The 22,967-nt window shown below is 44.0% G+C and overlaps 3 protein-coding genes across 6 annotated transcripts; 1 reads left to right on the plus strand and 2 right to left on the minus strand.

The window, feature by feature from the left end:
• Nucleotides 1-1,027: 1,027 nt before the first annotated feature.
• Nucleotides 1,028-9,797, plus strand: METTL5 (methyltransferase 5, N6-adenosine). Of its 3 annotated transcripts, XR_010832384.1 has the most exons (9): nucleotides 1,028-1,146; nucleotides 1,436-1,598; nucleotides 2,076-2,190; nucleotides 2,621-2,802; nucleotides 3,188-3,270; nucleotides 3,563-3,614; nucleotides 4,134-4,183; nucleotides 4,619-4,862; nucleotides 5,366-9,797. XR_010832384.1 is itself a non-coding variant. In XM_048061491.2 (8 exons), exons 2-8 carry the CDS (start codon nucleotides 1,490-1,492, stop codon nucleotides 4,682-4,684), a joined length of 657 nt encoding a protein of 218 aa, XP_047917448.2. In that variant the 5' UTR covers nucleotides 1,028-1,146; nucleotides 1,436-1,489; the 3' UTR covers nucleotides 4,685-9,797. The 3 variants fall into 3 exon arrangements, 2 of the variants coding, with proteins under 2 accessions (XP_047917448.2, XP_047917449.2); XM_048061491.2 differs by having other exon boundaries at nucleotides 4,619-9,797; XM_048061492.2 differs by having other exon boundaries at nucleotides 1,105-1,146; nucleotides 1,412-1,598; nucleotides 4,619-9,797.
• SSB (small RNA binding exonuclease protection factor La) lies at nucleotides 4,372-18,105 on the minus strand. 2 transcript variants are annotated; one of them, XM_048061490.2, is made up of 14 exons: nucleotides 16,746-18,105; nucleotides 15,104-15,256; nucleotides 14,288-14,538; nucleotides 9,937-10,011; nucleotides 8,414-8,517; nucleotides 8,073-8,247; nucleotides 7,804-7,911; nucleotides 7,604-7,704; nucleotides 7,315-7,386; nucleotides 7,187-7,229; nucleotides 6,406-6,546; nucleotides 5,830-6,013; nucleotides 5,546-5,668; nucleotides 4,372-4,831 (listed from the first exon to the last, which is right to left on the minus strand). In XM_048061490.2, exons 1-14 carry the CDS (start codon nucleotides 17,965-17,967, stop codon nucleotides 4,734-4,736), a joined length of 2,850 nt encoding a protein of 949 aa, XP_047917447.2. In that variant the 5' UTR covers nucleotides 17,968-18,105; the 3' UTR covers nucleotides 4,372-4,733. The 2 variants fall into 2 exon arrangements, with proteins under 2 accessions (XP_047917447.2, XP_066855627.1); XM_066999526.1 differs by lacking the exons at nucleotides 14,288-14,538; nucleotides 15,104-15,256; nucleotides 16,746-18,105 and adding an exon at nucleotides 12,068-12,221.
• Nucleotides 18,106-21,420: 3,315 nt separating this feature from the next.
• PHOSPHO2 (phosphatase, orphan 2) lies at nucleotides 21,421-22,856 on the minus strand. The gene has a single exon (XM_013171493.3). It carries the CDS (start codon nucleotides 22,732-22,734, stop codon nucleotides 22,009-22,011), a length of 726 nt encoding a protein of 241 aa, XP_013026947.2. The 5' UTR covers nucleotides 22,735-22,856; the 3' UTR covers nucleotides 21,421-22,008.
• Between the last annotated feature and the right edge of the window lie 111 nt (nucleotides 22,857-22,967).

A 22,967-nucleotide genomic window follows, 5' to 3' on the forward strand; every position in this document is an offset into this window, starting at 1 on the left:
AACATGTCGCTGTCACCCCGCAACATGTCGCCGCCCGACCCGACCGGCCCCGCCACGCGCGGGATGCGAGTTCACAGGACCACAGAATGTCCCGAGTTGGGAGGGACCCACAAGGATCATCCAGTCCGACTCCTGGCACCACACAGGTCTGCCCAACAATTCAGACCGTATGGCTAAGAGCACAGTCCAAACGCTTCTTGAACTCCGACAGGGTTGGTGCCGTGACCACGGCCCTGGGGAGCCTGTTCCAGTGTGCAACCACCCGTTGGGTGAAGAACCTCTTCCTGATGTCCAGCCTGAACCTCCCCTGTTGCAGCTTGACACCATTCCCTCGGGTCCTATCGCTGGTCACTAAAGAGAACAGACCGGTGCCTGCCCCTCCACACCCCCTCGTGAGGAAGCTGTAGGCTGCAATGAGGTCCCCCCTCAGCCTCCTCTTCTCCAGGCTGAACAGGCCCAGTGACCTCAGCCGCTCCTCATACGTCTTCCCCTCTAGGCCCTTCACCATCTTTGTAGCCCTTCTCTGGGCACTCTCCAGCAGTCTCACATCCTTTTTGTACTGCGGTGCCCAGACCTGCACACAGCACTCGAGGTGAGGCCGCAGAGCAGGGACACTCGCTTCCCTCGGCCGACCAGCAGTGCCGTGCCTGAGGCACCCCACGACCCGGCTGGCCCTCCTGGCTGCCGGGGCACACTGGCACAGCTCACGTAGCGCTTAACGTGTCCGCAGCCCGAGAAGCGGGCCGCCAGCAGAACTTCTAGAAAGCCCGTCCCCGGACAAAGGCAGGCTGGGGGCAGCAGGCACAACGAAGCCCCACGCCCGGCGCCCCGCTGCGGCCTCCGTGCCGTGCCGTGCCGTGCCGCCCGCTGGCAGCGCTGGGGGCACAGAGCACCTAGGGCCCGAGCGGCGCCGTGTGCGGCCACACAGCCACTTGCACACAGCGCCCAGCACCCCGCAGCGACGCCGCGAGCGACGACAGGGACACCCCCGCCAGCCGCACTTGGCCAGGCACCGCCTGCCCGGGGAGGGGCGGGCCGGCACGGCGGCGGCTCGGGGCCTGCGCCTGGCGCCGGGGCGGGGCGGCACGGGGCGGTGCTGGGCCCGCGGCGGCTCACGGCGCCCGGAGGGGCTCGGCCGGGGTTGCGGTGAGCGGCCAGAGGGGTTGGAGGGGGGGGCTCGGCCCCGCGCTGCCACGGCCCCGCCGCTCAGCGCTGGGAGCCGCTCGGCGCCGCCCGGGCTGCGGCGGGAGCAGCGTGAGGGAGGCGCGGAGCTGGCGGCGGGGCCGCAGCGTCCTGGCGGCATCGGGCCCCGCGCCGTGACGGGATCCCCGGGCTGGGCTGCCTAGGGGGTGCGAGGGGGTTTTAAGCGGAGAACGACTCCGTACGGTAATACGGCGTTATGGTATTGCAGCTGATGACACGTTAATTTACTTAGAATCGTAGAAGAGTCGGAAGGGACGCGTGGGGATCATCGAGTCCAGCTACAGACATGAAGAAATTAAAGCTTAAAGAACTGGAGAGCTGTCTTCAACAGGTTGATACCTTCGAAAGCCCCAAACTGCTCCTTGAACAGTACCCAACGAGACCTCACATCGCAGGTAGAGGTGGCACTGTTGTAGCTAGTCTCTTTTATTAGTTCTGCATAAAAAGTTTAAGTGCTTTCTGTTTCTACCGCAGTATCTCATTTAAAGCCTTCACACTAGATATAGTTGAGAAGTTGTATCCACCAGAAACCTGAATCCATTTTTCTATGATGTTAACTTATTTTCATTAAAAGAATACTGTTAATTTATAATCCAGAATTAGAGAAAATTGATTTAAAAGATACATATATTCACTGATCTATGTGAAATCTCTTCACCAGACCAAATATCTTCAGTTCAATTACTTGGCAAAACATTGGTTTTCACACAGAAATGAAAAAGAGAATTACAGGCAGTGAGAAAATGAGCGTAATTTTGCATGACAAGAAACCTTCGTTTCAGAGTTTTCTGAAAGCAGAAGAAAGTAGTTTGTGTTGATTAACCGGATGCCCATTGGGTATATTACTGTATGTTTTTTTTTTCTCCCCTCAGCATGTATGCTTTACACAATTCACAATACTTTTGATGATATTGAAAACAAAACAATTGCAGATTTAGGATGTGGTTGTGGCATGCTCAGCATTGGAAGTGCAATGTTAGGAGCTGGGTAAGTAAATACTAATTTCTGGACTTTTTTTTTTTCTGGTTAGGACGGAGTTGAAATTAAGATTACAACATAGTGCTGAACTTAACTAATTTTAGCCATCTACTCTGGTACATAATCAGGCCAATTAGTATGTTTAAATAGTTAATAACCATTCAGCTTCTGGGAGGGAGAGATACTTGCCTCAAAACAATTACATTTGTTTTCTCCTGAAGCATTAAATGAACACGTGAAACATCTCTCTAAAACTTTAAAAAGGTATTTGAAAAAGGCAACAGAGCTGCTTACATTTGTGTAAGTACTGAATTTGTAGTGTATGCCTGTTATGTTTCCTAGTTAAAACAAGCTCGTGCCATTCCTTTCCAAAACTGCTATAGAATTTAAACAGTTTTATTTTGCAAAATACTAATGTGGCTTTTTTTTTTCATAATAGGTTTTGTGTGGGGTTTGACATAGATGCAGAAGCACTGGAAATATTTAACAGCAATCTTCAGGACTTTGAGCTCACAAATGTTGACTTCATTCAATGTGATGTCTGTTCTTTGTCTGACAGCATGTCAGAGACTTTTGACACAGTTATCATGAACCCTCCTTTTGGTACCAAACATAATAAAGGTTTGTAGATATAGAAGTCGTTTAGCAATTACTAGAAATGAAGTATCAAGGGACACACTTCTAATGAAACATCTCTCCTCTCTATTGCAATAGGGGACCTAACAAAATTTTGCTGACCTGAAATTAGTTTCATAAATAGAGAGATTAACCAATTCAATGCTATAGCTGACAAGCATTTGGTTTCAAATAAACAATACTAGCTATTTCATATCCTTTATTTTTTGCTTTTACTAAAAGCACTTGAGAAAGTTGCAGAAATACTTTCTGTACCTTCAGTGTTTTTCTTAAATACCTACTGCTTCAGGAAGATTCAAGTGTGAAGCAAATCTTTAAATCCTCTAGTTTAAAGTTGCATTTAGTAATTTAAAAATTTCTACGCTTTTAGGAATGGATATGATTTTTCTGAAAAGGGCTTTACAAATGGCAAAAACAGCTGTATATTCCCTTCACAAAACTTCAACACGGCAGGTAAGTCCTTCATTTTAGTACGGTGAACATTAAGCTCACAAATAGTTGGTCAGTAGTCACATTGTCTTTAGCTTCATTGATTTGTTCATATTTCTATGGTATATGCCTATTTGGGGTAAATATTATTGTCAAGGAATAGCTGTGACTTTGCATGCATCAAGGTAAGTACATCTAATAGTTTAAGTTGAAAACAAAGGTGCAGGAGACTTCTTAAATTATAATAGCCATGAAGATGTTTTTAAGACTATAGAAAACAGCTTTTACATGTAGCTATGTCTGTTTAATACTGTAGCACATTCAAAAGAAAGCAGATGAATGGGAAGTGAAGATGGAAGTCATAGCAGGTAAGATTAACTCAAGAGAAAAAACAGTTTCTTGGGGTCTAATATAGATGTAAGCCCTTACTAGTCAGACAACATCCAGAGAGAAATTTAAGTGTGATTTATGGTGAAAATGACAGGGTTTGTTTATTTACTTGATCTTACTACCTGTCTGGAACATAAGTAGGCACTTGATGAATAAAGCTCAGAGGAAGTGTTTCTTCGCGGACTACATTAAGCATCCTAAATATTTTTGGCAGTTACTCTATTATCTTCCTAAGTACCATAAGCTATATGTTTCATAGGAGTAATACAACTTGAGACATGGAATTTGCACAAATGCTTGAGATGTAGTTCTAGATCTCAGCCATCCACTTACTGTCTGCTGTGGTTGGTTTAAATTTTCAGTCATAATCTAGTGCAGAGGTCAAAACAGTTACCCCATCAAGGGCTCACAGAGATATGCAACAGAACATGGATGGAGGGTGTAAGTTAACTGACTAATAATCAGTATAGCATAACAATTTTTTGTACTGTTCACAGAACTTCAATATGACCTACCAGCATCTTACAAGTTCCATAAGAAGAAATCGGTAAGTATAAAACCTAAGACAACTGAGAAAATGCTGTCTTGTATCAGGGAGGTAAATAAATTCCACTGAAAGAAAGTTTTAGAGTCACGTGTACTGGATGATTAATAGCATTTGAAAGAAGTTTGTTACGACAGCAATAAGGTCCATTGTTGTTACCACACTTAGTGGTTGAACAGAGGGGTCAGTAATGAGCAGTTTTAAGTTCTGAATTTATTGGCAGCTGCTGTTTAATATAACTTCAAGGTTACAAAGTCAGGAACCTTTTACGTTTGAATGAGGTGCAAGAGAAGTTGAGACCATCTGACAGTATAAACAAAACTATAAATACAAAATAATTCTCCAGAGTGGCATCTTAAAATTAACCATGCTGCTTAGAACAAGAAAAAAAAAAAAAAAGCTGTAACCCAACACCACGAAGCTCTCTTCTCATTGCAGGTTGACATTGAAGTGGATTTCATTAGATTTCTGCCAAAAAACTTCGGAACTGAAGCATGTCTTTAAAACTTATTTAAAATGGACTAATAAAAACAATGTTATTTTTATTTTAGTATTACTGATCTCCATCTCCATTTTCTGTTTTCAGTTGTTTTGGTGCAGGTTCTTCTTCTTCTATTTCCTCTAGTGGTCTCTTCTTAGGACTTGCCGGTTCTGCAAGATTGAATACATACAGTCATTTATGGTAAAGGAAAGCCTTTCAGTATTACCCCAAATCTTCCGGAAAAAAAGAAGAAAAACAATCAACTAAAATACTCTTAAAAGCAGTCCTAGTATATATGCCCCAGAATGGGTCCTAGTTAATCTATAGCCATTGCTATGGTAGAAGGTTCATTTACTATGTGACTCAGAAGTTTCGAGGTGTTCCAAAGTACTTTAAAGAATTGGTTCTTACCTGCACTAAAGCAGGTAAGAAGATGAAAGAAAAAAAAAAATCTAACAGGAGTAGGTTTAAATGGGTTTTGTTATAAGCAAGTGCTGTGTCTAATGAACAGAAAGAGTAGCTCTTCCTCTTCTCTGAGCTAAGTACCACTATCCAGAACTATTGGTCTTACTGTATCCTCAAGGTACATGGGGGTGGTGAACGTTGCTGACATCTTCAACGTGGAATGCTTTGAACAGTGCTGCAGTACAGCCACAGCTATCTAATAATTGTTTCAATATACTTTTAATATGCATTTTGTACAGTTTCAGCCTCTGGAAGGAGTCATGCAGAGGACCCCTGAAGTTACTTTACTGGTAATGACATATTGACAGAGGACAGAAATACTACAATAGAGGGCCAAAACTTGGCCCTAGTAAACAAAAACTTCTCTACAAAATAGCCCTGTGCAATAAAGAATCTGTATCCAGCACAGAATGACATACCTGTTTTAGTATCATCTTCACCTTCTTCCTCAAATTTTATTTTCTTGCCTTGAAACTGTACTTTCCCTTTTTGTGCGCCTTGAGGTATCTTCCCCCCTCTTCCTTTTCCTTTAAGTTTGCGTCCTGTTGGAATAAGATAACAGGAATTTTGTATCATTTGTGTTTTTAATGGACGAGCTCAGAAGAATGCTTTATAACCAGTGATTATTATGTATTCACTATCTTATTTTCACAAAATGCCACTCATGGGACATTGTAAACGCTTCCATCAATCTAAGGAGGACCTTTTGTTTTCTGTTTCAGCAATTCCTGCTGATCTTCCATTATTTTTTTCAAAGCTTCTTTCTCGTCATCTCCTTCTAGCAACTCCCAAGTAACATCCTTGTTCCGAAGCTGTAAGTTTCCATTATGTGCGGCTTTGGCTTTTTCCAGAGCTTCTTTTGCAGTATCCTTAAATAGGATAATTCCCTTAAAAAGAAAAAAGGCAGTTGCATCTTACTGTGAAAACACTCAGCTAGAATGATGAACAACATATCCTGCTAGGTACCTCAGCAAGTTCATTATGCTTGCATGCTGTGAAAAATCTGGACTGAAACAAAACCCTCAGGCTGTCCTAACAAGCATTCTTAGTCTCAGTTTTGAACTAATCAGCTGACGAGCCTGGAACCTTTACCCGTGCTTTTGAAAGAATTCAAGTGAATGATTTCATTCTCTAAATATTCTGCAGTTCCACAAGTCAAATTAAACAAAAAAAGAAAACAGAAGTAATTATTTACTTGATACAGGAGCACATACATTTAATTATTAAGCTTCAAACTCTAATACTAAGATCTTTACTCAGAGTCCAAGATTATACTGACCTCCTTTGCACCTCTTACAAAGTGTATCCATTTGATTTCTCCATGATCAGAAAATACTGCATGGAGATCTTCTCTGCACGTTTCATCATCTAGATCACCAAAAAACTTCAAAAGACATCCTGTCTTTTCTTCTAGAGATTTCTAAATAAAAGTTGAAGACATTTTTATTGACGAGTCAAGCTTTGAATATTCTTTCCCTCCCCCCATCATAATATTAAAATATGACAGGAATTAATTAGCAATTGAAGTCTCTTAACACCATTAGTAACCCAACCATTCTTGCTACATAACTTACTTATGCTGATACCCAAGTCTTGCACAGTGCCCCATAACCTTTAACTTTTTTTTTTTTTTTTTGCCTTTTGCCTACTATGGATACATTTATCTAGAATTTAGGACTCGTTTCCCTTAAGATAATTAACACTCTTGAAATTTTACAGAACAGTTTCCTGAAGGCTGACCTGAAGTTGAAAATCCATACATTATTGATATGATCCTGTAAGGATTTACAAAGTAGCACAGAAGAATGATCATCTATTTTATTCATGTAGTTTGGATCACTTCTGAATAGGTAAACGTACCTAGTAATTCAAATCTAGGATATGTTCCTTTAAACAAAAATCAGTCTCTTGAAAATAAGACAATACCACGACAAAACGAAGTCTTACTGTAGGTTAGTTGTAAAAGCTGAATGCAACACATAGCTGCAGTAACACGTTAATGAAAATCCATGAAAGCACAAATTGAATAGTTTTTAAGCAGACATTTAAGAAACCCATACCATCTCAGCATCTGCTGCTTTTTTCTCTTTTTCTTCTTTTTCCCTGTAGAGAAGTTAACATGAGTTAAGAGTTGGTTCACATGTGGTCAGGTGATCAAAACCAGGCACTTCTGTTGATAAGGACTTACTGTTTAGCTCTTGCTTTGGCCTCTACTTTGTTTTGTTTCCTTTCTTCATTCTTCTTTGTACAATACTCCTCCCTTCAACAGAATGTAAACTAAGTTAATGCCAATTAGATTATCCCATTACAATTACTTTATAAGACAGGAGAAGCCAGTAAGCAATTGAGACCATCTGTAGCAGTTGAGATGCTGGTCTGCAAAGGCTTGTGCTATTGGTGTCTGTACAACAGTATAGAAATTTAAATCCACCCTTGACCATTATTATTAGGTTCATATATCAGGTAAGTGGACTTACTTGAAAAGCACTATCAGCTCTGTGTCTTTGTACTTCTGGTTTGGGATTTCTGTGAACTTCTTAGCAGATTCAACACTATCAAAAACCGCAAATATTGATCCCTGTTAAATAAGATACACTGAGTGTCAGAGTAATCCAACAGAATGTTCTCCAGGAGGCATCCCTGCCCCAGGTCTTAATTGTTCATTGCCAAAAGTTACCTTAAACGTCTTCTGCAGAGTTCTCCTCATCTGAATGTTTTCAACTGGACCCTTATCTTCAAGCCATTCTTTGATATCATCAAGAGTTGCGTCTACTGGAAAGCCTTTCTGCAAGACAGCACAACAATTATATACGACAAACTGTGACACTTCATCAGATATAACCACCTGACCATCTAGTATGAGTTAATTCAAGCTTTACTTTGGTTAAATGGTTCTCAGTCAAAGTCATTCAGAACAGCACAGAGCAAAGGAAGAGCTTTACTTACAACATATACCGATCTGTTTTTAATTGCAGCCTTGTACTGGTCATTCCATTCAGGAAGCGGTTTATTTGGAGATCTCCTGATTTTAGTTTTGTCTTCATTTATTTCCATTAGACCAGTCTTGGATTTTCTTAGTGCTTCTACTATAACACCAAAATCTTTAGACAGACGACTTAACCTATTGAGTAAAGAGACACAGGTTATTAAAACTATCCAGGTAAAGCTGAAGCCAAATGTTAAAATCCCAACAAGAATTGCATGTGCAGACCAAGGACATTTGGCCCAAACAGATTTAAGTAGCTAAAAATTACCCTTCCACCCATATTAGCTGTATTTTGTTTTACCTGTTGAATTTGATCATTACTTCTAAAGGCACCCAGCCATCATCTAATTTGATCTGTTCCTTTAGGAACTTGTCTCTTGGTAGATTGTGATCGCCAAAATAGTACTGCAAAAGAAAGAAGAAAAAAATGTCTTGAAAATACTTGAAATTCTAATTGTTATTTTTATCAGATTAACAAAGTTCTCAAATTACTACTTCCTGCTTTAACAGGACACTTCCAAAACTTAGCCGCAACAAGTAAGCTGTTAAAAAAAAAACCTGCTTCATCCAATGGGATTGTAATCAGGCAAAGCTGGTAGGCTGCAGATTTGTTTAGGAGAGGCATGAGGCTCACTCTGTTAACATTCATAACAATGTGTATTCATATAACATAATTCATCAAGGTGATAAAGATCTGCAGGGTCACCAGTGAAATTTATCACAAACAGATTTAGATTTTAGTCCTTATTTAAGAAATGTACGAGGCAAGAATAGTATCTTTGCCGCACTGTGAAGTCCTCTACGTAGACTACAGTTTCTAGATCTCATACAGGAGAATACTGTAAGATAGATATATGTACACGCACACACACATTTAAGCGTTCATTTACCGTGTTCTCATTTTGATTGTGCATGGCACAGAAAGAGCAGTGTCACACAGGTGACAAATTGTTTAACTGAGCACAAAGTAGACAAGTTCATCAGATTCTTTTGCTTGCTAGCAGTCATCTAACAAGGGTCAAATACTTGAAGCCATAGGATAAGCGGAAGTGTTTCCACCAGGATCATTGTGCTCTAGGAAGAGCCAGCTCAAGTTTTACAATAGTATTTCTCCCTCTAGTGTACCTCAAGTTCACATTACCACACGTCTAGCTTTGTCAACTATTTATCCCCAGTCTCAGTTATTTTCATAAATAATGACTATGGCTCCATATGCTGATGGATTCACATATAGATACACGTAATTTTGTCATTCAGGAAGAAGGTTTTGTTCAGGATATTATTTTAAGTGGTGTGTTCAGTTATCCATTGTAAGGTAACCCTCCAAGCTTCTCGAGTAAGAAATAATGAATGTAAAGTACGGCATTTAAGTTCAGTCATAATTTGTAGCAATAAATTACAGAGCAGTAAAACATAATAGCAAGTTACGCAGCATGCTAATATTTTCAACAGCACAGATTCCCAAATAGGATTTTTTTCCCCAATCGCATACGAAGAATAACCCCAATGAACACAGTAATAAATTGTTCAATGATACATTCACTTGCTGTAATACCTACAATGTTATCAAGTTAAATGTTTTGTGTTTAAGTGGTAGTCTTACGAGCAACCTTAGACAAATGTGACTTCCAGTTTAGATTACCACTATGAATGACCATAACATATTAAAGTCTGCCACAAGTCTACGACTGTTTTTTTTTATTTTAACAGAACTGAATATTCAAGTTAACTCTATGAAGTTAATTTCCCATTAGCCAAGTTCATACCAATTAAAGTCTCCAAAAACTACACGAGTCTAGATCCAAAACTATAAATTGAACTCACCTCAATTTGCTGACAGATTTTGCTTTCCAAGATAGACATGTTTTCACCATCTCCGTTTTCAGCCATTTTCATCAGCTGTGTTGAAAAGAATTTAGAGCAAAGGCACTAAGTATCAAATACCAACTTCTACAGACACATTTGTATAGCACCGCATTTAACTACATTTAAACAAGGTAACAGGCAAGTTCTTCAGCCACACGTTCATGCTTGTGAGTCAGCTCTAAACATGACTGCAGAATTCCAAGTGGAAACTGAAACTAAGAAACAACTACTTGGCTGTTAAACCAGCATTTGTCATTCTAACATTTGAGATAAGTAAATAAATGCTGTCACTTTAAAGCATTTGCTATTTATCTTTTTACAGTCACAGATCCTCAGTTGGTACCTAACAGCAACAAATCTGAGCCAACAATAGCCAATGTTTGTCAGGTCAAACCCAATCCCTCATCACTAGACAAAACATCAGTAACAAGGATTGTTTGATATTCCTAGTAAGTATAATTAGAAATTTTTTTGAAGTTTCCACCTTGTAAGTAATCTTTGAAAGTTCAAGGAACTTGCTGGAGGAATGAATGAAGACATACGTATTTACTAGTACATCCTAAAGATGTCTAGTTCTCCTTTTTACAGATTTGCCTTCACTGCAGTTCTGCCTGAATACTGCATCAAGCATCTTTGAGAGGACATATGATGTTTTAAAGTTGAAAGCAATTTATTCTCCTAACTAGTATTAAGCTTATAGTTCCTGTACATCAAATACAGTCACTATATGCACTAGGAAGTTGGTAAGAAAGCAGCTACCAGACAACAAATTAATGGAGATCAGAAACTGCTCATCTAATTCCTCTTAAAATAGGGGTAGATGGAGGAGAGTTATTCTTGAGAAAAAAAAGGCAGCTTTATAAACCTGTCAGAAATCAGTCTGAATTCAGCATTGAACTGTGAACCACAGATTTCTGCCTTCTCCTGACACTCTCACACTTGGCAAATCCAGCTGCAGAAGATTAAGCAGATTGATGTCCCCTCAGCTACCCCAGGCCAAGCCTTAAGGCAGGCTGTACCTGCTTGCCCCTCAGCTGTCCTCGCTGTTTCACACATCATACTGAATGGTGCACAGTTTTGTTGGAGCAAGCAGTCTCTTAATACAGGTTTTTGTTAAAATAAAACTCAGGACCTTGTGACTGCATGCTGCCAAACCACCCGCAGTTCTGTTACAGGCGAGGACTAAGGAGATGCAGCTTGTCTGAGCTAACAGATACAAACGAATCAGTGCAGTGCAGCCACAGGCTGTGCTTTGTTACTGCCTCTGTCATTTGGAGGGAACTCCTCTTCAGTCTGCCTAGGGTAACCCCCCTCTCCTAGCCTCCCCCCAAAACCCGGTCTGCAGCATGCTAGATGCTCTTGATTTTACTACTGGGTAGCCCTTAAGAAACGCAAACGTGATAGCGCTACGAGGCGCCATGGACAAAACAGACATTCTTGTCTCCGTCTGGCTTCTGCTGCCTCAAGTCCTCCACCTTTTCTACAGCCTCGAAGACCCTCCTGTGCAAGCAGAAACACTGTACAAAAGGTTAGAGCAACACGAGACCTCGGGCAAACCACTGAGATTGAGTGTTGTAACTACAGAAGTTTTTCTAGAAAAAGCACCCATCCGCACACCGGTAACGCGCTCCACAGCCCAGACTACGCCCCGCATGGCAGGCTCGGGCCCTTCTACAGCTGGGGCGCTGACGGGGCCCTGGCCCCAGGCACCGAGGCAGCAGCCGCCTCCCGGCACGGGGGGGAGCTCCGCGTGCTGCTGCACCCGCTCGCTTCAGCCCCTTGGCGCGGGCACCCCAGCCCCCAGCCCCCAGCCCCCAGCCGCGGCGCGAGCAGAGGGAGCAGGGCCCCGGCGGGCAGGCCCCGTCCGCCAGGCCCCCGCCGCCCCGCAGCCCCTCCGCGCGGCGGTGCCGGGCCGAGCCCCGCGGGGAGGCGGCGTGCGGCGCTCGCACAGCTCCGCGTGCTGCAGCGCTGCCCCACGCGGGGCGCCGCAGGAAGCGCTTCCCGCCACCGCCGCGCTGCCGCTACCGCCGCTCCGGCCCCTTCCCGCCCGCCAGCCCCAGCCCAGCGCGCGGCGGCCCCGAGCACAAACCTGCGGCGGCCCCGCGCGGCGCGCCCCGCACCGGCCCCGCGCGGCAAGCTGCAGGCGGCGCGCACCGAACGGCTCTGCCCGGCTGCGCTCCGGCCCGGCCCAGCAGCCCCCGCGCCGCCGCCCGCCCCTCACGTGGCGGCCGCTTCCGGGGCGCGGGGCGGGGCCGCGGCTCTGAGGGCGGTGAGGAAAGTTCCACCCACCCCCACCCCGTTCCATTCGCACGTGCACCGCGCTGTGGTGGCGTGTGGTTTATTAGAAACGCTTACTGCAGTACGCCCGCAGGCCCGTACAGCGCTACAAACGCACGAATAAACGCTCCAACAAACGGCACCGGCCCGAGGGAGCTCTGTGTTACCTCATGCCATCAGCCCCACGCGGGGAGCAGCGCAGCGGGCCCCGTCCGCAACGGGCACCGCGCGGTGCCCGCGTCCCGGTGGCCGTTACGGGCACAGGGCGCGGCCAGGTGTAAATTTTAATGTAAAAAATAGCACCAGTGAAAACGTAACAGCGAGTCTTTGAACCTGAATGCTCCCCTGACTCTCAAGCATCCCAAAATCTCTACAAAATGAGGATGTCTCGGGCTTGAGGTTGTGCCATACGGGTGCTGCTCTCCCAGCACAAGAGAACCAAAGGCTTCTCCCCACTCTGCAGGAACACTTGAGAACACTTCAGATCCCCACCTGGCTTTTAAATTATTCTCTGCCGTGGGGATTTCGGGGAGAAATAAATTAACTCTTGCTAACTTGCTTGGCCTATGCATTTCAAACAGCACCAAAGAGTTGGGTTCCTCAGACCCCTTGACATATAAGAATCTTTAAACAAATTTGGCTGCATCCTTCAGTAGCTCTCAGTGGGACAGCTAATGAACCAGAACACTGAACCCCCGCACACGAGCTTCTGACAACACTACAGTCAGACATCAAAACAAGAGCTATACACACAGCACAGAATTTTACAGCAAAACTCATGGTTGAGTGAAAACTGTTACTACCAAACGCAAGTGATAAATTAGTACAAAAATGTGAAATAATAATATGTTGAAAGTGCTTATGATTAAGAAGAAATATTATGAACTGAGGGGTTCACCTTCTTACAAAGTTCCTTGGATGGTATCTGGTAAATCCAATAAAATCAGAATTTCATGTCAGGTGGCGCTGCTGCTGTAAGAGGTTCCCACCACAACTTATCACAGCCTCCTGCTGTCCTTCCCTTTTGTACCAACATCTAACAGCTGTCTCTGCTGTCATTTTGTAAGCTGGACTGAAGAACCGAAGGGGGCTAAAAGAACCTCTCTGCTCCCCCAGCCTAATTCTATATTTGAATCCCTTCTGTCAGACTGCATGCAGCTCCACAGCAGCTGCATTGCCACAGCTCAAGAAACAGGGTGTAGGGATTCTGGACTGTCCAATCTCTATCCTTACATTTCAGGAAGAAACATCAAATTTTATTTCAAAAACAGTTATCATAGTAAGGCTTTTCTCTGAGAGAAAAAAAAAATACCCGCAAATCAGCCAAAAAGCCCACTGCAAAGCCACACAGAGAAAACTAGTGCACACGTTCTGTTTGTGATCCTGGGCTACCAAGTCACATTTCTTCCCCTTTTCCCAGCCTGTGCTCTCACTCTGGCATTTGAAGGTGGATTTAGAGGCACCCTGCAACTGCCCACAATTTCTGGATATGTAGCCTAGTTCTCCAAGTACTATAGCTCTATACATACCACACACCTAGCTAGTGGTGTGCTAGTGTGCTAGTGGTGAACCCTTTCTACAGCTATATTCAGTGTATGGGATATTTCATCATAAGCCCAGTAGTCCACAAAAATGCAGAGTACTTTGGTTTTACTCAACTCAGCATCGAGTTAGAGTTCCACCTGGTGGCTAATGAAAACAACTCTGTTTTTCACAGTAGTTCCTGGATAGCTGTGCAAAGTATTGTACGGGAGTCATCTGAAAACTTTCATGTCAGAGAATGACTGAAAATATATGGAAATATTTTTCCCACATTTATGCTTCTGAATTGTTTAAAATGAAGATAAACCATATAGTTTTTAATGAATGTCTGCTAAGAGATTGCACCTGACATTTCACTCCTGAGGTAAGCAGTACTACTAGGAATACTGCATCTGCTGTTTTCTGTAGCAGCAGTATGAAAATCAAATGTTTATACATTATACACACAGACGCAGCCATGTGAACGCATAGCACTGGGAAGATTACCTACTGCTTCCCATTTGTTCAGTTCAGGGTTGTATTTCTCAATACTCTGCAGATACGTTCCTTTTGAATAGGAATATCCTCCTGTTACATAGATGCATCCGTTCATGACCACTGCACCACACTCCATTCTTCTCTCCATCATGTGAGCCATCTGCTTCCACTCATTCTGCTCTGGGTCATAGCAGTCCGTGATCGTGGTCTGTCCACCCACAAAATAGATCTTGTTTTGTAACGTAATTGAACACAATCCATATTCTTCGGGAAGAAAGGAATACAATTCAACTCAGCATGATAACGTTATCTTAAACTGCAGCTGCACAACAAACATTGGGCACCACTAATGCCAGCTGAGTTTCTTCACTGAATTTAGTAAACACCCTCAGGAATTTCTGCTAGACCTACATAGACAAGCACCAGTATTTAGTGACAAGCTCTTTAGAAACTTATTGTTACCAAATGTAGAAAACAGAGAAAGCCTTTTGAAATTTCATATAAAAGACCTTTGCCAAACAAATATGAATAGACAGATTTTATGGAAAGTTAGCTCACTATGTTATTTAGTAAAGTACAGCTGTTACTTAGTTGAGTATTATAACGTGATTTCTATACAGCAGACACTTGAGGGGGGCCTTTCCCTCCCTTCTCCAAGCCTGGGAATAGTAGATCACCCCACAGGGACAAGTGTCCACTCTGAACCTTACTGCCCTAGACGTTTTCCTCATCTTACTAAGAACTAGGCAGACTCTTAAGTGGATTTAAAGACTCCTAGTTAGGATTAAACAAATCAAACTCTATGCTCATTACAGAAATTATTGTTTACCTGGATGCGGACTTGTGGCGACTATACTCCACTCATTGCTACCTGAATGGTATCTCTGGATTTTATCATAGGTGCAGCTTCCTCTGTAGCCATAGTGACCTCCGGTTACGTAGATGACTTCGTGCAGGACACAGGCAGTGGCGTTTCCAACACCTGTACACAGTATGAAAGTCACAACACACCTTCAGACTGCACACAACACCCACTGGCACTTTCACTGATAACCCCAATTTAAATGACTTGTTAATTAACATTTTAGGATGAAATTATATTTGCAAGTATTTAAATGAATGTGAAATTAAATAAACTGTCAAGACACCTTATTTTAGCAGTATAAGTCATGAGCAATTAAATAAACATGCAGTAACCGACATGTATTGCATGTAATATGGCCATACAAAATTTCACATAATCCTTATACAGTCGTTAAGGACACTGTCATGCTGGTTTTGAAACAGGGAATTGCTTACAATATTTCACTAAGTTTAAGTGATTTTATAAGCCTCACATACATGGAAAGAACAAAGTCAATGGGAGCTGAGATTATTCAGTGTCTCAGGGTATTTTTAGTCTTTCTCATATTATTAACAACACTGCTGTACAAACAAGGACACAAATAGAATGTAGCCATGTTAACTCCGTCTCCAGGAGAACAAAACAAAAATAAAACAAGGGAACTGCAAGATAAAACATACAAACCCTAGCAAATTAGTGTGTTTTTAAGCATCTAAAAAGCTTCAGGCAGAAAATGTGACAAAATGCCTGCGCAGAACATGTAACTGCTCACACTATTAAAGCAGCTTTCCTGGATTTAAATTAAGAGAATAATAGCAGTGATTGTGGGAAAGATTTAAACATTAAAGAAACAATTGCATAAGCATGATTAGCGTTTTTCCTGTGAGATACCTCAAAAAACTCTCAAAAAATACCATGTTGCATCAACTTACAATAAAATCTTACAAAAGAATTTATTACTAATTGCAAATAATTACACTAAGTTATAAAAATTATTATAAGATGTGCAATTATTTATGATTTTTATAACCAAATAATATCATTTAGTGAGGTTGTGATCCAAATTCATACATTTTTAATAGATCACTATTTTGGCTGCTAAAAATAAGTATGAGTGCTTTTCCTAATCCTCACACTAAAGATTAAACTAAGAAACCTGAACAGATGATATACTGAAATATGAGCAAGCTGCATATAAGAAATTTTAAGTGAAGACACTTATTTTGGTATAAATTCAGATTATTTTCTGTACAATTATTTATAATACGATCCCTTTATTCACTCTTGGAGGATATGCTGAATAGACTTCAATCCTGGGTAGGTTTCTAATTTCTTTCCAAGCTGAACAAAAATTTAGCTCCTGAAGGAAGACAAAATTAAAAGGAGACCACCACACCACCACCTGCTTGTTCATCCTGTGTTCCATGGCTCAGCCCAGCACAGCATTTGGATGCTTCCAGCAGTTTGGCTAGTAAAGACCTGAACCAAAGCCCACCACAACCACCAGGATGGTTCCCATGAACTTCCCTAGAACTTGGATCAACCCCTAAACGTGTCTGTGGCACTTCTGTGTGGCAAAGGTGGAAGGACTGACATTGAAGCAGACACCACACAAAACCTTACGTACCTTTGATCATGTTTGCAATAGGAACCCACTTCTTTTTTAAAGGATCATAGAACTCTGCTTCTTGCACTGGAGCTCCCTGCCGGTAACCACCCAACGCATAGATGCAGCCACTCAGGGAAACTGCACAGTGGTAATACCTCGCATCAAGCATGGGGCAGCCTTCAGTCCACTCGTCTCTCTCACTGTTATATATCCACACAGTATCAAGGGCTTCGATGCTCTCCGTTCTATAACCTCCCGTCACATATATGTCTGGTCCCAAGTTCGTGACCCCATAGCTCTCCCGGGTATGATCTGGCATGTCTGTTCCCTGGACCCATGTGTTGGTTAACGGATCCCAAACATGCACCTCTGACAAGGGATGCCAATAATACCCTCCAATCACATACATGGCGGCCGTTGGTCTTTTGGAAAGGCCTTTGGGACTGGGGTTCAGGGCGTTGTATACGAGTGACCGTATTTTATTATCATTAAGTCGGCATTTTTTTTGTAGGCTTAAAGCTGACCTCAAATACACGTTATCTAAGTCTATTTGGATGCAGCTCAGCAGTTCATAGATGTCCTCGATTCTCTCTTCCACGTTGTGCGCAACCCACTTCACCACCGCCTCAATGGCTGCCTCTTCCTTCCAAACATTCAGGTTCTCTCTGGAGAGAATAAACGCGAGCTTCTCCTTGCCGATGTCCAGGAACTCCTCCTGCTTCCACACGTCTTCAAACTGCCACAGCAGCATCCTCCGCGCCTCCTTCTCCAGCTCCGAGCAGTTGTGGTACTCGGCAAAGGCGTGCATCCCTATGCAGTTGTCGGTATCCAAGTGCCTGACCAGAAACTGCTCGCAGGCTTTCTTGACCGAGGCAAACTGGAGGAGGTCCGCCGCCTGCAGCAGGCTTTGGACGTTTCTCTTTGTGATCTGGATCTGGGAGGTATACGCGTAATTCACGAGGGCTTCCAGCACGGCGTGGCTGAGCTCGGGAAGCCTGATGTGGCTTTTAGCCTTCTCCTTCATGTCGGCCGTGAACATGGCTTTGAAGTAACTGCTGCAAGCCGCCAGGACGGCTCTGTGGCAGCGGAGGCAGACTCCCGAGGCGCCCTGCAGCGCGATGTCAGTGAACAGCCCGTCCAGGTAGAAGCCGCGGAACGCCCCCAGGAGCCGCGCGGGGTGCGCGGGGTCCTCGTACGCGTACACCTCCAACTCCGCCGCCTCCTGCCCGCACACGGCCATGGCCGCTCCGCCCGGCGGCTTTGTGGCGCCCGCCCGGCCCCGCCCGCCCGCTACTTACGCCCAGGGCCGCCGGGGCCCGCGGGAGGCGGAGCCGCGCAGGCAGCGCCCAGGTGGGCGCCGGCAGCCGCCGCCCGGCCCCTCCGCGAGGCCGCCGCGGGCTGAGGCGCCGCGGAGCTCCCCGGCCGAGGCGGCTCGCCGCCCCTGAGCCGCCCCTGAGCCGCCCCTGAGCCGCCCCTGAGGGACGGCAGCAGCTGCGCGGGCAGCGGCTCCCGGCCGCACAACAAAGCCGGAGCGCCTCCCGCTGCCCCCGGCAGCGCCCCGGGGCTGCCCCCTGCCTCAGGCGTGAGGGGAGCGAGGCCAGGGACGCCCCCAAAAAACGGGGCTTGGGAGGGGCAGGCCAGGGCTCCCCTCAACGCCTGAGCCTGAGCGGCGCAAGTGACAGCTGCAAACTGTGCTGACTCCGACTGTAAGCAAATTATTCTTAATTTATATGGCTTCCAAAAAAGTGGTTCACAATTTCAGCCTTCTCTACTGGCACAGTGGTTGCAGCAGCGGATGCCCTAAACGCCGCTGGAGCATCCCCTGAGGATAAAGTGGCCGTGCTCCTCCTGAAGGGCCAGGGCTCCCTCTTAGCAGCAGTGGGACTTGGGACCTTTGGATCCACCAGCCAGGCTCTCCCCGCCCTGCACTGCAAGTGCTCCTTTTACCAAGCGGAGGGAAGTGTTTCTTGTTATTAGCCACGTGCCTGCAAACCCCAAGGGAGAAATTAGGAGGGCTCCTGCTCTGCACAGATTTACAAGCATCATTTCTTTTCTTTGCATTACTGGTGGTACTTCCTCCAGTTTCCCACCAAAAGCATGAACTGAAGAAGGAATCTGAGTGGGAAGGTGTATACGGACATCTCCTCCACCACCCTTGCTCACATGCAGGCTGCAACAGGACTCACACTTTCCCTTGGCCTCTATGTAGCAGCGCAAGACTTAAAAATACCCAACAAATCCTTCACACATCTTTGACTTTTTTCTTTTTTCTTTTTTTTTTTTTTCCAAGCACTCTTGTTGTATTGTTAGCCCAGGAAATGAGTTTTGTGGTGCAACCCAGGCTTTAGCAGTAGCCTCACCAGGGCCTGTCCCACAGCTACATTACTCCACTTTATTTTAATCTGGAGCATTCCCTCCTAGGGCCCCAAGTCTGTTTGTATGCCCCCAAGCCAATGGCTTTGTTTTGCTGCTATTTTTCACCTTCCATTTCATCAGCTCCTACGGATATGCATGAACTTCTCTCAGCTCTTGGCCACCCCAGTAGCACATAAGGTCAGGGCATAGTATTACAGCTAATTACTCCTTACAGTAGCTTGTGTGTAGTACCAGATCTGTTACCATACAGAAAAATTCCCATATGCACAGCAGCCTCCCATTATGCATTCCTTAACCTATCTTTACCTAAGTTACCACATTTCCGCAGAAGCTGGACATCTCCCCCACTTCCCCAGGGCATGCTGTTTTAGCCACCCAGCAAGTCAGGTCAGCAACACTAAGTACAGAACATGTACCCTTTGAAGGATCTGCTCCGTCGTCTTCTTTTCTCTTTTGGCTGTGTTACCAGCTGAAGCTGACTTCACAATCTGGAGGTACACATCTCCCCTCCCTTATACCCAAATGTGGAAAAATGTGGTAATTGTGGTGCTTCAGAAAACTGATTTCTTTTTTATTTTCAGAAGAGGAGAAAAAAATAACACAAGACCTCATTAATTGCTTAATGGCTTACCTACTGGAATGGAAAAGCTCCTTCTGTCTCTAACACACACTTTGTCCAGCAAATAGCATCAGCTCTACCCTGTACTTGAAGTGATTGAATCATAATAGCTAATCTTTCAATTAGTTTTCTTTGCTTAATCTATTCTCATCTCCTGCTTATATCACAAAAAATAAAAACAATTCCTTTTTGACTATGGAGATTAATGTCTTACTCAATGATTCAGCAATATAGCAAATTACAAGATAAGGTTCCTATGGGTAAAGAATGTTAGGAAACCTAATGTAAGTGGAAGGAAAAAAATGAATAATTATTCATATACTAGGTGGTTGGGGCTTTTCTGTTTGTTTCGTTGCTTTTTACATAAGCAAGAAGTGAGATCTGGACAATAACTGGACAAACAGAAGGCAAACTGTTTTGCAGCTAGGTTATGAAGAGCACAGAAGAGATTGGCTTGGCGCAGTACCTGCTAACACTTAGCAGCACATCCAGAATGAAGGACATACACAACTTTAAAAAGTAACTACACAATAGTGTGCTATGCAACAGCCATTAGCACTTTTGTACAACCTGCAAATCAGAAAACTTAAAACTGTCCAGGCCCATCAGTTAGATGCTGTCTTTGTGCCCTTACACGAGCCAACAAGGTAAGATCTCTAGTATAAACACCTCAGACAGCTATCAACTATCTAGCATTAAAGCTGTGCCCCTAAGAAGTCAAGTATATTACTTGTGACACCTTAGATAACAAACTGCTAAAGCTACCTGCTGTAATTAGTTAAAATAGGTGAAGGGCTAAACCCCAGTACAAGGCAGTACTCAAAGGAAATCTTCAAGATTTCCCCTCAAAACAGGGAAGACCACCCCTAAAAACCTTCAACTTCGAAAAAGAAGGTAGTGACAACATCAAGTGTCCATAAGAAAATGAGGAGTGCTGCACAGACAACACAGAAGACGACAGCTACAGCAATTGCAGATTGCTGAGCTACATCTTGGACACCTGCGACTGAACTACTGCAAAAGTTAGACCAATTTCTCAGCTACTAAGGCACGTATAAGGGTAGAGAACAGACATCAGTTCAATAGCAGACTATAACCTATTTTGGGAGACGAAGAAAACATTTGGCATGAAAACACATGACTTTAATGAGACATACGTCTGTACGCATAGCACAAGTCTTAGGGCTCATCTCGCTGTGAGTGAGAAAGACTCCATGGTCACAGATGGTTCCTGAAACTACTAAAGGGCAGGTGAATTCCAATAAAAAGTTAGAATGGGCAGAGATGCTCCCTCACAGCCCGTGAGAGGGCTATGCAGGGCACATAGACAAGAGTGAACGGGCAAAACCGTGTAAACACATGCACACGCACCGTTCCATGGGCCTGCGCACTGCAGCAGAAACCCATTGAGGAAACAGCGCCCAGCTGGCTCCGAGTGGGCAGCAACGAAGATCTAACCAGGGGCAGCCCTACGCACGCGGTCAGGGTGGTAGTCAGGGGAACGGGAGAGTGACTCTCCTGTCAACAGCACCGCACCGTTCTTACTGTTCTCCAGAAGAGAAGGGGTCTGACTGACAATGTAAACGGTGGTATCCAAAGACTGACGCCTACACTTGTGTTCGCTCTCCCCAGGCCCTGACAAAAACAGGTGCCTAACAACACACAGGCCAGCAGAATACGTTACGCAAATCACGTATGTTGCTTTTGTCACTGATAGTAACTTTTATTGTCTTTAATTAAAACTCTTAAAAAGGAATTTTGCTTGGTAAAATATTTAGTATATTAAAAATATAAATGCATCTTCAGATCAAACAAGATTAGAGGCATACCAAGTCATTTACAATTAAACATTTACCCTGATTAAATAGTATTCAAAGCCAATGATTCCAGAACCATGGTCCTGGTAAGTTAAGAATTTAAGTTCTTTATAAGTAAATAATTATTTCTTACTTTTGTGCACTAATCCCACTCCTTTCCTCGAGCACATGGAACAGATCTCACATGCAGGCAGTAAAGGTTCAGGGTAGGGAGAAGATTAATGGCAATTCCCCCTGCAACCCTCCCACCCCCTTTTCCACTGATGTTGGAATGTGTAGTATGCTAGAAAGCCATTTTAATATCACTTTCCCACTATTGCCAAAATCGAACACACAGTTTTGTATCGTGTTTATAAAACATAGGTTCAGATGGCATCCCAGTTCTAGTTTTGTGCTTTTACGCACATGCAGTGTTTCTCTCCTGGAAAGAAGAAGGCGTAACTATATTGGTTTCCTTTTATCATCTGACTTATTCCTTTATAAGCAGCTTCAGGTAAGACACTATTTCAACAGCAGTTGACCAAACCAGAACAGAACACTCTACAGGACTGTGATCTTGGGTGAGCTGAGAAATCCTTTTCTCTAAGGTATACCCATGCCTGGGCATAGCAATGTCATTCTTCTTCAGAGACGTTACCGGACATAAGTCATTCCCGCCATCCCCTATATATACAATTTGTGTATAACTTACTCCTCGCTCCAACTGTTTATCTAGAAATTCTTTTAAAACTTTCCTTTTGCAAAGGTTTTTAGGGCACTTTGGACAATGGTGGGTGTGAAAGTTCTGTACAGTTAGGTAGCCAGTACTGCTGAATGCTGCAGGGTTTGTAAACACTTCATCAAACACCTTATGGAAGTCAGCGGCTTTTAGAATCCAGTCAATAAATACTGTATTAGAATCTGAAACAATTATGCAGTCAAAAAGCTCTTTGTTCTCGCCAATAAAATGCAGAAGATCTCCCATTCCCGCAGTGAAAGGGATCGTTGTCATAGTCCTCTTCATCTCCTCTTCTTTGACACCGCTGTCTCCCAAGTAGACAAAGACTCTGCCCATATATTCTGTCCAGTGCCCAGGCTGGTAGGAGTTTCTCAGTCCATTAGGAAGCTTCTTCCCAGGAGCACACTTCACAATCCAGGTGTCGCTATTTTCATCTACAATCGTATGGTCAAAGTCAAAAACCAACAGAAATTTCATAGCTGTCCAGGGGCAGTTTACAGAACAAACAGAAGAAAAAAAAACAGAGAAATACTTATAGAAAAGAAACTACTGAACTCCTACCCCGATCTTGTGAGCAGGTGAGAAAAATGATGCGGGAAAAGGAAGCTAAGACAAAGACACAAAGTGAGGAAACTGCCTGCGGCCACTCCAGCTCCAGGACGTGAGGCCGAGGCCGAGGCGGGCGGCCCGCGACAGCTCCCGGCCCGGCG

The sequence above is a fragment of the Anser cygnoides genome, chromosome 6 (assembly GCF_040182565.1).
Source record: "Anser cygnoides isolate HZ-2024a breed goose chromosome 6, Taihu_goose_T2T_genome, whole genome shotgun sequence".
Taxonomy (NCBI): Eukaryota; Metazoa; Chordata; class Aves; order Anseriformes; family Anatidae; genus Anser; species Anser cygnoides.